The sequence below is a fragment of the Nylanderia fulva genome, unplaced genomic scaffold (genome assembly GCF_048542155.1).
Source record: "Nylanderia fulva isolate GAGA-0341 unplaced genomic scaffold, ASM4854215v1 Scaffold17, whole genome shotgun sequence".
Taxonomy (NCBI): domain Eukaryota; kingdom Metazoa; phylum Arthropoda; class Insecta; order Hymenoptera; family Formicidae; genus Nylanderia; species Nylanderia fulva.
Window position 1 is genome coordinate 3,579,917 of NW_028189945.1, and position 15,374 is coordinate 3,595,290.

A 15,374-nucleotide genomic window follows, 5' to 3' on the forward strand; every position below is an offset into this window, starting at 1 on the left:
CGCGGAAGACTCGCAAACACGTACTTGCTTGTATTTAATTAAATCCGGGGTCGTTCAGGGGAAAGAAATTGGTACAGGAAGTACGATGGGTTTGGAATACGCGAGCGGCGAACCGTACTTCTCGAAGCGAGTTAGACAACAAGCGTAATGAAGTAGTTACAGATCGATCGATCGCGCGTCACCTCGATCGATATATATCGACTTGAAGCGTGGCGATTGCTCCAGAAAAATGCGAGATGCTGCTAATTTCACTTCGTTACTAATTTTTACATATATTTTCATACCTAATATTTAGAGATAATTAATTGTTCTGCTCTAAGATGAGATAATTGAGAATAAATGAGACGAATAAATGTCTTTATAATGTTATAATAATAAAATACCCCTCTTTTTCCCCCTTCGAAAGGAAGAGTATACCGCGAACTGTACCAACCTGAAAAATGTCCGACACGCGTCGTAAACGTAATGAACGGACCGGTATATCTCGTCGTCCCTATCAGCTTCCCTTTTCTTCCTCTTTCCTTCTCGTTCTCTCCACCTTCGTCCTCTCCGTCGACCGCGAACGGACAAGTGGTCTGCGGTTTTTCATCCCGAGGAAGAAACACGCGGTCGATGCACCTGGGATCGCGGGTCGATCAACGGTCGTGCGATATATTTGTCTCGATTTCGAATTATGGCGAATCCGCAGCGCGGATTATGCCGTTATGCAAAAACATATTTTTCATCATGATTGACGTTCTAATTTATATAATATTAATTGATATATATAAACTTTGACCTTATATAAAAAGTTCTAAATAAAATTCTGTTTTTCTCGCCTTAAAATAAATTGTTTTTATATTATTATAAACTATTATAATATTAAAAAAAAAGATACGAATATAATATAGAAAAGAATGATGTATAAAAAATAAAAGAAATGTATTTATATACATGCATATATAAAATTATTATATATAATATATGCATTTCCTTCCAAATTAATTTGAATCAGAAAAAATTTCTTTCTCATGTTTATATATGTATAATAATTAAGCTTTGATCATGACAATAATATGAATGTTCATATTTCACAAACTGATAAATAATATTATATGTATATGTAACAAGTACATACTATATATTGTTCTCGTAAAAACTTAATTGATAATAATTTATTAACTTTTAATCAAATGAATACAATTTTCCATGTTTAACTAATTAAAAAATTATTTATTATCTTTTATTAATTTTTGAAAAATATCTCATTTGATTAATTAGAAAAGTACTTATCTTTTATCAATTTTTTGAATTTTTTTACAATATTTAACACACATCAGCGCATTAGAATTCTTTTATTTTTAATTTATATCGATGCAGAAAGCGATCATTATATACAGCTATCTATTTATGTGTTTTTTATTTTATCTTTCTGTTTTAATTTATCTTACTATCCAAATAATATTTTTTATCCAAAAAATATTTTATTTATAAATAAATGCATATATAAATATAATGTAAATTTCTTATTCTTGTCTTATTTAATAAGAATAAAATGATTTGTAAAGATATTGAAATTAAAATGTAACGCAGCCACATTTTAATTTCAATATCTTTAACAAGCTAATACCGCTATCGGAAATCAACGACGTTGATCCGATAGCTTACCGTTAGAATGGCGATCTCTTAATGTAATAGTTTATGCAAAGTCTCTCAAAAAGAGGTACATCGCACGATCGTCGAATACTCGTAAATATGTTTCGCGCCATGCCAGTCCGAAGAAAACAACATCGTCTGTGTTACGCGTCTTCTTCTGCTTCGCCGGCTGATCTGTGACGACGTGGGGCTCGTACATATTCGAGATATCGCGCGCGAGAATCTGCTGTAATATCTAAACGTACACGAGCGAGAGACTCCCTGCATGGCTCAGGAATATGCGAACACTCGTAAATTACGAGTCGCGAGTTCTTTATCCGAGTATTCTTATGTCAACTCGAACTTAAATTCGAGCGGCTCGCAAAAAAAAACTCTCAATTACCTGAAATTGATCCAATTTTAGATTAAAAATCTATTCTGCATCTTGTTTTAGTTTCACGAACACAATTTGTCCAGACTTTCTATGTACTTGATTCTACGCTCTGGCTTCTTTCTTTTTCCGAATACAATATCAAATGAATTCTCATGAAAACCGGTTTTGCTGGTTTTCTAATTAGATTCAGGGACAGTTATCTCGACATAAGGATTTGGCACTTTCATCGATTGTCGTCACCGCATTACTTTCACCATTACAGATTCGCCTGTCGATTCGGAGATAAAATCCTGCAACAGAATATCTATCATCAGAATGTTGTTAATTAACGTGATCGTACATAAGAAATCATTTAACTAATAAATAAATATCGAAATTACAAAATAGGTCTCTTCGCGCTTCTCTATCTCTTATCGTGATACATGCAACGAACCATTAATGATCGTCATCCGGTGGAAACTCAATCGTCGAAGGAAGCTTTGCATTTCCGTCGTCGAGTCGTCTTCCATAAATAAATGAAAGGACATTAACGGTGCTCACATATTATTATCGGTTACTCCGCCCTCTTGTCCGGAAATTTATTGCATCAAATTGGTTACAAAATACGCCATAAGTCTTGCTCAATTTATGACCATACCCGACGACGTCGACGATGCAATTTCTCCGTAATGTTACATGTTAATGTTCCAGATTCGCGTCTTCTCCTCTTCCGACTAAAAAACATTAAGATTATAATAACACATGATTAATAATATAGAAGATTGATAGTTGCTCAGTTATAAGTATACAGTACTAAAACTTGAAATAAAAACTACTAAAATCTCGTTTCTTAATCTTAAATGCGAAATGATCAAATATATTACATCTTATTTAATTAATTTTAATTTAACATTGCATATGAAAAACCGTTTTACTGCGATTGTTAAGGATGTCGCAAAGGATAAATTAATTTTATATTCAGAAGGGAAAGGACTAGAATACACCTGAACCATTCTATAGATACAACACACGAAATATACGCGGGCGCATCGAGATGCATCTAAATATTCATACGCGATGCATCATGCGTCGTATGCTGCACAGCATGCGAAGATATGAAAATTTAACGCAACAAATATTTATTCCCGCGACGGGTGGAGGCTTAATTAAAAATCGAGTTTGCCGGAATACCGCGGAAGAGGTGGAATAAATTTCAGATACACGAGTCATTAATTAGAGCGCTATCTCCGCGACAGATATTTTCGTGTTTCGCATTTAATATCAAAACGAGCCTTTTAAGGGGGGAATCATGGGAAATGCATCATGTGTGGTCAAATCTAAAATATCTAAAAATAGAGAATGTCTTTTCCTCTCTTCCTTTCTCTCTTACATTATATTTTGATAAAATTATATAATTATATAAATTATATACTTGAAATTATATAATTATAATTCTCTAAATAAAGGAAAAAAATGTTACATCTTCTGGCAAACGATTAAACAAATTCCATGCTGATATTTTAACATATCTGACCGAGAAAAAAATTGCTTCTATGATTGAAAAAAATGCATATGCAATTTTATAGCGCAATCAAGAATTCAGGGGTTAAAAGAAGACCGTCTCGGGATTCTGTAATAGAGTGCATTTTATAGCAGTATCCTTTGATATTCTCTGCACGTAATATCTCACTGTTACGATCTGGCACACATTGTGCGTGCGTAGAAAAGTTCTCTTAAGCGTGCATGGCATTGTTTCATTCACCTTTCCTGTTTTTATACATATATATGCAAAAAACTATGATTTATGCAACGGCGAGTTTAGAATGCTACATTTTTTAAGGTCACCCGGAGTCAAAGCTGGTCTATATTCCAATATTAGTATGCAAACCAAGTAACATGTAACATTTTTTTAAAATCCTTTTACATACGTTCGTATTTAAAATTTAATTTCAAAAAAATATAAAGACATTTTCTGTGCGTATTAATAAAAAAAATTACATATTTAAGTAAACATGTGATAACTAATACTTATAAACTAAATTATATGTAAAAAGAGATATTGTTTCGAATAAGAAATAAAGTAATAACCTTTACCAAGAATTACTTAATCCGTAAGTGATCCCTGCGCGCATTTTACAGCAGAGGAAGTCTTCAATTATTCGGAGATCTTCATCGAACTTGTAATTTCCTGTAGCTTGAAAATGCAATTCCGCAAGGCCACATCGATATTTAGCAACAATATTGCCAAAGACCATCATCCTCAGAATCGTAGAAAAATATCAATTTAAAAAAATACCTGTTCGTGTTCAATTATAGCGCTTAATTATAGTTATTTTTTTTTCGCCGTCGTGCGCGGAACGTCTTCCTGTATTGCGCTCGTTCGATATGCAAGTCCCTCTCACGCAATTTACTAAAAGTGTAACGTACAGCAAACTTGTAATTTCATGTTTTACATATTGTTGGCAATCTTTCAAACTCAAGCGTCAATCCTTTTTGTATTCTTTCATAATGCGACATTAGTAATCGAAGAGAGCAAATTCTTATAAAAAGAAAAATTATCTCTCACGCAGCTCCTCAAAATCATCAAACGGATACCATTTTCAACTATATTAATAGTTTTGTAATATATTATACTATCTAAAACATAAATATTACATATAATTAGATTTACTGTACAAACGAATATATATCAAAAAATATTTGATATGTATTTATTCATAGTAAATAAAAATACAATAATTGCAAAATACAATATTGCAAAAGAATTCTTATATTATTTAAAAAAAAAAGATATAATTATAAATATAATAATTTTATCATTTTTAATAAATAAAAAGTCATTTATCTAATAATAAAAACAGCGCTAAATATAGAAATAATTCCTTACACAAAATAATTTTATATATCATTTTAATTAGAATGGAAATAAAGAATAGATTAAATTGTTACCTTCATTAATTTTTTTTCTTCAATATAAAAACTCTTAAGCAATATGCCGCATAAAGTCCAACGAATATCTGCGATCTCACGCAAAATGGGTATTGCAAATGTTACCGATGGCTAGTGAATGTTGAGAAACGCTATTTGAATAATATCCTTAGCAATAATTGCTTTGATCACGAAGAAGAAAGCGTTGTTTCCAATAAATCGTTGCATTCATTGAACCGGTTAATCCTTTTGCTTGAATATCACTTCACAATTGTGCTTGATACTCGAATGTTAAAATAACGATGATGGGAAGCTTCGTAAATGGAGCAGTTTAATAAAATAACTTTAATAATTGAAACGTCTTCCTGTAAATAACTTATAATTCGACCTAACACACAAAATAAATTAATTTTGTAACATAAAATAAATTTGGAAAAAATGTAACTTTATAAAAAACAATATAAATTATACCTTCTTTTCTTTTTCCACGACATATGATTCATATTTAATTAATAATCAATCATATTCATCGTTTGAAAAAATAATCAGACTTCTATTACAGTATACGACAATGACAAGAAAAACATCCGCTAGATACATAAGTTCGCATAAACGGATGCGGTGGTTGCGCTGGATCCAGATTCAATGAGTCCTCACTTTCATCACTTAACTCTCCGATGCTAAATGTATCTGTGAGATCTTGTTTATGTTTTGAGGAATCCTTAGATTTTGAAGGGAAAAGAGTCATTTCATCCTCACTATAATTATTAAATAAAAAAGCATTAATTTCTATTATATATTCTTCTCATGTTTATATAAAACATGTTCTTTTATATTATTATATAATGTTATAATATTATATAAAATATTATATTATTATATACATATAATAATAATCGAACTATATAATAATCAAACTAATAAATAAACTAATATATAAAATAAATAAACTAATATATAAACTTACATAACAATTAAATTATATTATATTTTATTAATAAAAGAACATATGTAATAAAGAATTAGTTTTTAAATATAATAATGTATTGTCATCTGACAATTATTTGTGGACATAATTGTTTAATACCTTTCGCTTTCACTATGCCAGTATTCGACTAAAGGAAGGTGCTCCTTATTCTTATGTGGTATAGGCAATCTTTGGATCGATATCAATCCAGAACTGGTACTACTTGTATTTTCATTGTCATATTTTGGAAGCTTTATATAAACTGAGTTGCATTTAATTCGCTTTGCCTGTTCAATACGTGTTTCTGCAAAATAAACAGAAAAACATAACTTACATAAGTATTTATTATTACAAAACAATTATATAAATTATATTAATCAATACAAGCACTTTTACATATGTAGAAATATAAAAATATGCAGAACTAGAAGATTGTTTTCGTACCAAGTTTCTTTTGTAACTGTTTAGTTGTATTTCGCTGTGAAGCTTGTGTGTGGTTACTGCTGCAACTGCTATCGCTGCCCTACAAAAGAGATTAAAGAATATTTTTACACCGTTAAATAAATTTTGTTTTACATGTATTCTCATTTTATGTATAAATATTATAATCTTATATATTATAATCTCATATATTGTAAGACTAATTGCAAACATCAATCAATGTATTTATCAAAATAAACATTTACCAAAAAGAGTCTTTCATCTTCCACATGGTTAACAGCTTTAGGATCACTATCAATACCGCTATCTTCCATACTTCTAGGCATTCATAAAGAAATTTGGCTTCTTAATTCATCTAAAATAGAAAAAAACATTAGTATTATTTATTTTATCTTTTCACTGGTCAAGTATGAAAAGGCTAAGACTGTAACATGAAGATAAAAGTTAATATAGCACAATATGTTGACATGAATTGCAATTAATAACACTATTGTAATTTCAATAAATCTTGATATTTAATATCAATAAAGAGGTTGTGTCAATGTGTCAGCACTCATCACACAGAATTTCATATGTATTACTTTGCAATTTACAAAATCTAATAATACATATCGTTTGTTGTTATAAGAACTGAATAAAACGATGTGTTTTATGCATTTCAGCTAATGATATTTGCACAATTTTATACAATAACTGCCCTGCAACTTGTTGGAATGCTCACATTATAATGGTACAGTCCATTATTGATTTTCTCTTTGCCAAATATCCACAAGAGATATGTATAACCTTGTATCTCTGATATAAGACAAAAGCAATAATAATGATCTAAATATCATGTCCGAAAAAAATTATGCAAGCTTCAAATATATTATATCTTGACAACTTTTATAAATCACATTTGATTTTCACATATATATCTACTATTATGTAATAGAACAAAAATATTAAATAAATTGTACAATAACTAAATTTATTTATACTTTTAATAAAATAAAGATTATTAAATAAACATAAATTAAGATGTAGAAATATTACATCAAGCTGATCAAGCCAATACAGACTGATATTGCTATCAAAGTTAAGCGTATCCTAGGAAACCGTAACAGACTTCTCAGTATTGAATGATACATAGATAAAGGATATTTGCAGTTTTTATCTATTATACCCTTTATACACTATCATACTATATTTTTACAAATTATTAAAAGATAATATTGTTGAGCTTGTAAAGTAGATTTGATCATCAAAGCATCGTGCACATTGCAGAATTGAGTTTTCTTTCTCTTATTGCTAAATAGTGAGTCATACTGCACAAATGTCAAAAAGAGAATATAATATATCATTAATAACAGTATATAAAAGCATGATTTAGTTTCAGCTGACTCGATCACTCTTGCTAAACTATTGCATTGACATAATTTCACAACATAAAGGAACAATGGCACCAACAATACCAAAAAAGATGCCCTCCAAAGTATCGGAAATAAGTAAAGAAGTACATATCTTTTTTCATTATGAATAGTAAAAAAAATAAATCTCATCCTATTGGAATAATTTATATATATATATATATATATAATCTTACGCTATATTCAGTAATTATTGCTTCTAAATATATATACATATATATATATATATATATATATATATATAAAATCATACTTGATAATTTTGCAGCATCTAAGTTTAGCAAAAACTCACATATCACGACAGGACTTGGGTGCTGGTGATATGGACTGGATACGAACAAGGCTTATGCTGAGACCAGATGATCAATTGCAATTAACAGAAGCAGTACGTTTGATTTCTTTGTCTCTTTTAAATATTATTATAAATGGTTCTATATCTATATATGATCTAGGAATTACAAGAGGAATTCGCCAAAGTATTAACTATACACAATACCAGGGTACCAGACTCCTTAGTTGAATGGTCATGGAAATTACGTGAATTTATAAGATTACCTCCTCCTCCGCATTTAGTAACTCTACTGAATATAACTGGCACTATATTACACAAAGACTCTGAAGAAGCCAAAATACAATTGGCAGGAGGAATTATTGGTAAGACTCTTTATTTACTGATACGTTATAATTAATGTACTAAATAAAATAACTTCATCATTATAGCTGATGAGGAGACAGCAGACGGGAAATTGAAGCATGATGAAGCTGAAGAAGAAGCAGAATATGAAGATGAGGAAGAAGGTAGGCATAGAAGAGATATCATTGATAACTGTGTACAAAGATTTAATAAATTATGTGATTCTCACGTATTTTTAAATATAAATATAAATATATATATATATATATATATATATATATATATATATATATATTACATATTCCACAAGAACAGCAGAAGAAGTGGATAAAACGGTGGAAGCGCTAGCCGAAGCTGAACGCGAACAAGAAGTTGAACTAGAACCTGAGGAAGATGAAGTAGAAAAAGCAAAACCTAAGAAAATACCTAATCAATTCAATTTCTGTGAAAGGGCAGCGTTAACATATGATAATCCTATGAGGGTATGTATATATTAAATCTCCTACTTGTACAAAACAGCAATATAGATATTACAAACCCTGTTGATGAAAGCAAAGCAAGTATTGGAAATAATATGTACAGAATAAAATCAAATCTTCTACAGGATATCAGCACACAAACTATACCTCCACCTACTACAACCTTCAACGCTAGTGTCTTTCAATGGACTATCTTTGACGAGTATCAGGTACAAATATTCTCTGTTCTGATTAGAGATAAATTACTTTATATTTGATGGAACACATATATAGTATACTTTTATATTATGCTACTTCTTATCTATTGTATAAATAAATGCATAATTAATGAAGAAAATAATTTAAAGCTACATTCATCTAAAACAGAAATACCATATTCTCATTCTTATTGACAGGAAGACTATGCTCAACAACAACGTGAGAAAGAAAAAGAGAAAAAAGCGCCATTGGCGCAAGCAAAGAAAGAAGACGTGAAGAAAAAAGTTCAAGTGGAATCTTCAGCAATGACAAATAGAATGCTACAAGCAGCCAAGACACTGGAACGAATGGTGAATCAAAACATTTTTGATGACATATCTCAAGGTAGACTCTTTTTCGAACCTTTCTTCAATGAAATTTTATATAGTATCTCAAGTATATATTTTTCTCTTCTATTGTTATTTAGATTATAGATATTGGGATGATCCAAGTGATGAATTTAAAGACGGCGAAGGCTCCTTATTACCTCTGTGGAAATTTTCTTATGAAAAGACTAAGAAACACGATATCACGGACATGTGCTTCAACAGCAGATATTATGATCTCTTTGCAGTCGCTTTTGGAACACGTTAGTAGAAGACATATTCGCGTTTTCCTCGCAATATTAATAGACTGTAAATGAAAACTTGTATATTCCAGTGTCGTTTAACAGTTCGATAACAAATGGCACAGTGTGCCTATTCAGTTTAAAGAATCCATCGTATCCAGAATGGATCTGTCCAACAGAATCTCCCGTGATGTGTTTAGACTTCAATGCTCAACATCCATATCTTTTAGTTATCGGTGTGTACACAATAATATCATGTATATACATATTAATTATATATAATTGTATTAATATTATTGTATTACATACAATAATATCAATATAATTAAATAGTATAATGATATTACTGAAAATCTTTTATCAAAAAGATATTTGAATAAAATATAATTTTCAATTTGCAAGTTTCTACAAAGATTTTTGTAATACTGTATTACTATATGCATGCTAACATTAATTAATAACATTAAGGTACCATGGATGGAGCGGTAGCAGTTTATAATATAATGTTACCATTGTCGACACCACAATACAAGAGCAGTGATGTTGTGCAAAAGCATGGAGGGTTAGTATGGGAGGTCTGTTGAATCTTTTGGCTCCATTCTAGCAAGATTTTAATACACAATTGAGAAATATTTGTGTGAAAACTTTCAATTAAAAAAAGATATACTAACTGTATATAGATTCGTTGGGCTCCTGATACAGAAGAAGGAAACCTCGCCTTCTTCAGCGTCAGTATCGACGGCAAAATAAATCACTGGGTATTAAACCAGAACGATCTCGGTCTCACTACCGTTATGACGTTGTTCCTAGACCGGCCGCCTATACCAGGTCCGGATGGCACAATGATTACGCTCAAAGGTAAATGCCAGACAAATAATAAAAGGCAGATGATCTCGTTGAATGTGACGATTTATATGGCCATTGGAATTCAGGTTGCGGAACGTGCATTGCATTTCATCCCGCCGATCAGAATGTTTTCCTGGTAGGCACCGAGGAAGGTACCATATACAAGTGCAATACGGCGTACAGCAGTATTTACATGAGGACGTATCACGAGGCACACACTATGCCGGTATATCGGATAGTCTTCAACAAGTTCAATTCCAGCATCTTTGCCAGCTGCTCGGGCGATTGGCGAATCAAAATCTGGGAAGATGAAAGACCGTAAGTTAAATTTTCGATTTACATATAATTGATACATATTTATATATATATGTGTGTGTATGTGTATATAGAGAACCGTTGTTCATGTTTGACTTGGGTGTTCCAATTGGAGATGTTCAATGGGCACCATATAGTTCAACAGTGCTCGCTTGTGTATCAAACGATGGCAAAGTTACGGTGTTTGATTTAAATGTTAACAAGTACAGACCGATCTGCAGTCAGCAGATTGTCAGTAAACGAAAGAGCAGATTGACCCGATTAGCTTTTAATAACGCGTTGCCGTTTATAATAGTTGGCGACGATAAGTAAGTAATAGTTTCCAACTTTTGCATACTATCTATTTAAATTAATACTATTAAATCTATTAAATTAATTTATTTTTATTTAAAATATATATATATGTATTCCGTATAATTTATAGTTTATTTATATTTAATATATATATAATTTTTACACAGAGGTACTGTAAATACACTTAAATTATCCCCAAATTTGCGGATAAAAGTCAAACCAACAAAGAAGCAACTACACTTGTCGCAAACAGATTTGGAATCAATGAAATTGGAAAAGTTGCTCAGTTTTGTACGAGAACCTCCAGTATTGACCCCACCTAAAGATGTAAGAACGGTCACCTAAAACTAATACGTCAAACAGAAATATAAACAAATTACAATTTTTTGTAAACAACAGTGCTTTATTAATATTTGCTATAACAGACAGATATACATATACATATCTATATTTTTACAAATAAATTGGCACTAATTATGCAATAGATGTCAAATAGTTCTACAAAGTAGTTTATGTACTTAAACTTATAACATAAAAATATCTTTATAATATAATAGAACAATTTCCAGCAGCCACTGCTTAATAAAATAAAATTAAATAAATTTATTTGAATTAAATAATCCAAATAAAATATTATGTTATTTACACAACGTAATACAACACATAATTTTTTTATTCTTGAAAACTTTCCCGTATTTCCTCCTAAAATTACGACTTTTGATTGAGCAGAACTGGAACAATCGAATATACTATATAAATATTTACGAAATATTTCTGATTTTATAGAACTGTTCAAGATATATTATATTAAAAAATGCCTTCCTATCAAATAAAATATTTTTTAAAATATGAAATTTTTAATTTGTTTTTAAAATTGTTAAATATTTATAAATCTCTCTCTCCTTTCTCTCTAGTATGAATTATATAGCATCATCTACTAATGAATTAATAGTAAAGCTAGTTAAAAGTTAGTATTCATTATAATGGAAGTATATTGAAAAATGTATCAACATCTATATATGTCGATAAGATCTAATTAAAAATACTAAGTTTATTTGGCACAATATTAACAGGTATCAATTCATGCAAGGAGAAAGTTTGTGAATTTCACTATTCTAAGCTGAATTATTTAAAGCTGTAGAGATAACATTTGATAACAATTATTTGTCATTATTCCTTACTAAAGTAGGGTCCGAATAAGGCAAATAGAAATGTGTTTACGAGTCATTTCCTTAAAAGGAAGACATTGCAAGAATGTCGAGTTGCAATTTTTATTCAGATCTTAACATTTCTTCATGCGTAGATAATTCTAGTATCATTAGATACATGCATAATTGATATAATTATCAATTCGATAGTAACAATAAATGCGACTTAGCCGCAATAAGTACCAGTTTCTTGATAAAATGAAGCAAAAAATATTGCCATACACTACCGCGAATAATTCGCGCAATTATTCGAAAACGAATTAATCGAAAACAAATTTACCAGGTAATTCTGGATTCTCTATCACACCTTTAAAATATTTAAGCTCTAAAAAGTCCCTAATGTTATTTGGACATGGCACTTGTCTACCGGCGAACTCGATGCTCGACATCGGATGGAGAAAGTGCTCCGGAAAGTCCCGGTTCTTCAGAAACCACGCGTCCTTCATCATGGATCCATTGCGCGCGTAGAATGGCAGCAGGTTCACGTGTAAACGATTAACCCTGGAGTACTGTACCTTAAAGAACTCGCCCTCCGTCGCCTTCTCCCAAATAAAACCGTCGTCGTCGACAACCGGTTTACTCCTGGCCCTGACTAGCCACGGCGATCTCGTCAGATCGTCACGGTTCAGTCCGATTTGTACTTCATGATCCCACGGTAAAATATCACCGTGTCTCATTCCTCCAAGCAACGACTGACCTTCCAACCAAAATCGTATACCAACTTCCTCCAGTTTGTCGATAACATGATGGGCGACTTTCCTCAATCCAGCCAGGCAACAAGGGGGTGTGTATCGACGCAAATAGAGATACGATGGCACGCCGTTTATCACGGAACCGAAGCACCTTGCGGTTTCCCGTGAGCAACCATACCACTCTATGGAACCAGAAGTCCTTGTGACCTTCTTTATTCCTAGTTTCTCAAACATCAATCGCTCTCGCGTGCGATACAACTGCTGCACCTTAGATTGGGCTTGTTGGTTTCTATATAATGGCTTTCCCTCGTTGAATTGATAGTTTTTCAATATGTGTATCTAATAATACGTATTGTATGGTAAGCACTTGTTTAAACACAGTAAACACTTAAACTAAAAATAAAATTTTTCCTTAGTAGAAAGAAAATATTTTAAAATATATAAAAGAAATACACAATATATAAAACATACTTACCATATAAATAAAATAGTTTTTAAACACAAATTCATATATTAATAATCACTGACAAGAGCACAAGATAAAAGACAAAATATTCACAAAATAATCATAAAATATATTGCAAATAAAAATGTCTGCATTTTAACTTGAATTGTATAAATTCAATTTAGATATAAATGATAACATAATGAGTGTCATATAGAAATGAATCAATGAATTGTCATAAAAAATGAAGGAAAATAATAAATTAGTGAAAATGGATTGCAAACCTTAGCACCAATGGCTGCCATCTGAATGTATAAAGCATCCATCAAGGGTAATAGAAATGGATCCGACAGTCTCCTTAAAATTTTTGCTTCAAGCACAGTTACATGCTTGCCCGTTACACTATCACATTCTGTCCCTGTAATCCGTGTTATCCTCAAACTCCATTCTTTCACTCTTAAATCTAACTCGAGACAATGCAAGGCAACCTTCCCCACTGGTACAATAACTACTCCTAAATTTGACACTTGCGAGACAGTCTCCTGCAAAATATACATCAAATGAAATAATAATGACTTACATCCTCTCCCTTAAAATATTTCTTTGTGAGCATCGTAACAAATGTATATTTACCTGTATAACTTGCTTAGTCGACAATCTTGTCGCATCTGGCATAAACAGAACAAACTTGGTGCGTATATAGAAGAGAGGATTCCTCTCATCGAAGGACTTATTGAATTCTGGTCGTAAACTGATCAGCTTAACATTCTTCATACTCTCATTGGCGAAGTCCAACTCCAATGGTGGATATGGCACTTCATCGCATACTATCAGGACGGGTATCTCCGGGAAGGAATTCAAAACTGACTCCACCATGGACGCCACATCGTTCTCAAAATTCTCGAACTGCCTGATGACAATAGTGACTAGGCGAGCCAAGCGTCGGTGAAGCTTCTGCGGGGGTTCGTTCGTCCCGACACTCGGCGTCAATAGGCCCAAGGTGTTTTGCGCCGCGAACAGCCGCCATATCCTGTGCCAGACGATGATATTACCCAACAACGCGAGCACCAGGACTGCCCTGACGAATCTGAGGCGCATTATTATTACGGCACACGACGCGATCTCATCCTATGTCATCGGCGAACGAGTAGATCTACATCACTCCGGTATCGAACTTCGGCGAATGACGTTTGACAGTTCGAGTTATTGTTGCCATACTGAAACAATGATTCCCAGTTGAATTTGCATGTATAATAGATTATTTCGCCAATAAAATTTTACGAGGTTAACAAACACAAAGTTTGATCCTCAATGTAAACGTAAGTGAACGCCTTTGAAGTCGATCGATCTTGAAGGTTAGATATACACTAAGCCTTAATTTAGTTTTCCTTTTTTTCGTGTACACTATAATAACGTGATTTATCACGTAATAAATATGTAATACTTTGGCTGTAATTAAATTTTTAACACGAATGTGTGCTTCCTTAAACATGCAATACTATTTAACTTATTGACATAAAAAGTAGCATTAAAAAAATTGGATAAAATTATTAAAATTAGATTAATGATCATTCGAAGGGCAAGATAAAAATCATCAAAGAATAATCTTTGAGTACCTTAAAAGAGAATAAAAATTGAAATGATATGCGGCAACACACACCGAAGCACAAGTCACATTCGTGTGTACTCGACGCTTCGGCCAGCTTCGATAATCTTCGGTCAGCATCGGTCATTGAATGTCAGTGTATCGTTTACATGTGTGTATGTATTTTAATGACATATATACATATTTATAAATTCAAGAAAAAATCATGCGCGACTGAGCAATGATTTCTCGCAATAACGAAAGTTAAAAAGTTTGGTTAGATTATTCGATAAACCGAGATAAATTTACACAATCTGTGTAATATAATTTATCTACCAT

At 31.7% G+C, this 15,374-nt stretch overlaps 3 protein-coding genes across 9 annotated transcripts; 1 reads left to right on the plus strand and 2 right to left on the minus strand.

Moving 5' to 3' along the window:
* Window positions 1-1,317: 1,317 nt before the first annotated feature.
* LOC114938246 (uncharacterized) lies at window positions 1,318-10,705 on the minus strand. Of its 5 annotated transcripts, none has more exons than XM_029312101.2 (9): window positions 10,322-10,705; window positions 6,569-6,678; window positions 6,327-6,405; window positions 6,003-6,186; window positions 5,387-5,673; window positions 4,937-5,303; window positions 4,076-4,624; window positions 2,442-2,721; window positions 1,318-2,298 (listed from the first exon to the last, which is right to left on the minus strand). In XM_029312101.2, exons 2-5 carry the CDS (start codon window positions 6,647-6,649, stop codon window positions 5,472-5,474), a joined length of 546 nt encoding a protein of 181 aa, XP_029167934.1. In that variant the 5' UTR covers window positions 6,650-6,678; window positions 10,322-10,705; the 3' UTR covers window positions 1,318-2,298; window positions 2,442-2,721; window positions 4,076-4,624; window positions 4,937-5,303; window positions 5,387-5,471. The 5 variants fall into 5 exon arrangements, with proteins under 5 accessions (XP_029167934.1, XP_085337324.1, XP_085337323.1 ...); XM_085481198.1 differs by lacking the exon at window positions 10,322-10,705 and adding an exon at window positions 7,045-7,223; XM_085481197.1 differs by lacking the exon at window positions 10,322-10,705 and adding an exon at window positions 7,021-7,059.
* Window positions 7,349-11,676, plus strand: LOC114938247 (dynein intermediate chain 2, ciliary). Of its 2 annotated transcripts, XM_085481195.1 has the most exons (15): window positions 7,349-7,620; window positions 7,696-7,818; window positions 8,001-8,117; window positions 8,185-8,386; window positions 8,453-8,530; window positions 8,682-8,848; window positions 8,971-9,054; window positions 9,241-9,427; window positions 9,510-9,671; window positions 9,743-9,886; window positions 10,119-10,225; window positions 10,331-10,508; window positions 10,583-10,814; window positions 10,886-11,119; window positions 11,273-11,676. In XM_085481195.1, exons 2-15 carry the CDS (start codon window positions 7,762-7,764, stop codon window positions 11,448-11,450), a joined length of 2,127 nt encoding a protein of 708 aa, XP_085337321.1. In that variant the 5' UTR covers window positions 7,349-7,620; window positions 7,696-7,761; the 3' UTR covers window positions 11,451-11,676. The 2 variants fall into 2 exon arrangements, with proteins under 2 accessions (XP_085337321.1, XP_085337322.1); XM_085481196.1 differs by having other exon boundaries at window positions 7,349-7,818.
* A 656-nt stretch (window positions 11,677-12,332) lies between these two features.
* LOC114938240 (ribitol 5-phosphate transferase FKRP) lies at window positions 12,333-15,163 on the minus strand. 2 transcript variants are annotated; one of them, XM_029312091.2, is made up of 4 exons: window positions 15,067-15,163; window positions 14,084-14,667; window positions 13,735-13,992; window positions 12,333-13,344 (listed from the first exon to the last, which is right to left on the minus strand). In XM_029312091.2, exons 2-4 carry the CDS (start codon window positions 14,546-14,548, stop codon window positions 12,574-12,576), a joined length of 1,494 nt encoding a protein of 497 aa, XP_029167924.1. In that variant the 5' UTR covers window positions 14,549-14,667; window positions 15,067-15,163; the 3' UTR covers window positions 12,333-12,573. The 2 variants fall into 2 exon arrangements, with proteins under 2 accessions (XP_029167924.1, XP_029167925.1); XM_029312092.2 differs by lacking the exon at window positions 15,067-15,163 and adding an exon at window positions 14,745-14,999.
* Window positions 15,164-15,374: the final 211 nt, after the last annotated feature.

Bases quoted from the DNA above. Each gene is read 5' to 3' on its own strand.
- LOC114938246 (XM_029312101.2), bottom strand. From the start codon at position 6,649: ATGCCTAGAAGTATGGAAGATAGCGGTATTGATAGTGATCCTAAAGCT. The intron at 6,406-6,568 runs GTAAATGTTTAT...TCTCTTTTGTAG, and splicing joins AAGATGAAAGACTCTTTTTG to GGCAGCGATAGCAGTTGCAG. The intron at 6,187-6,326 runs GTACGAAAACAA...TTTATTTTGCAG, and splicing joins ACAGTTACAAAAGAAACTTG to AAACACGTATTGAACAGGCA.
- LOC114938247 (XM_085481196.1), top strand. From the start codon at position 7,762: ATGGCACCAACAATACCAAAAAAGATGCCCTCCAAAGTATCGGAAATA. The intron at 9,428-9,509 runs GTAGACTCTTTT...ATTGTTATTTAG, and splicing joins TTTTGATGACATATCTCAAG to ATTATAGATATTGGGATGAT. The intron at 9,887-10,118 runs GTGTGTACACAA...AATAACATTAAG, and splicing joins TCCATATCTTTTAGTTATCG to GTACCATGGATGGAGCGGTA.
- LOC114938240 (XM_029312091.2), bottom strand. From the start codon at position 14,548: ATGCGCCTCAGATTCGTCAGGGCAGTCCTGGTGCTCGCGTTGTTGGGT. The intron at 13,993-14,083 runs GTAAATATACAT...TATATTTTGCAG, and splicing joins CGACTAAGCAAGTTATACAG to GAGACTGTCTCGCAAGTGTC. The intron at 13,345-13,734 runs GTTTGCAATCCA...ACGTATTATTAG, and splicing joins TGGCAGCCATTGGTGCTAAG to ATACACATATTGAAAAACTA.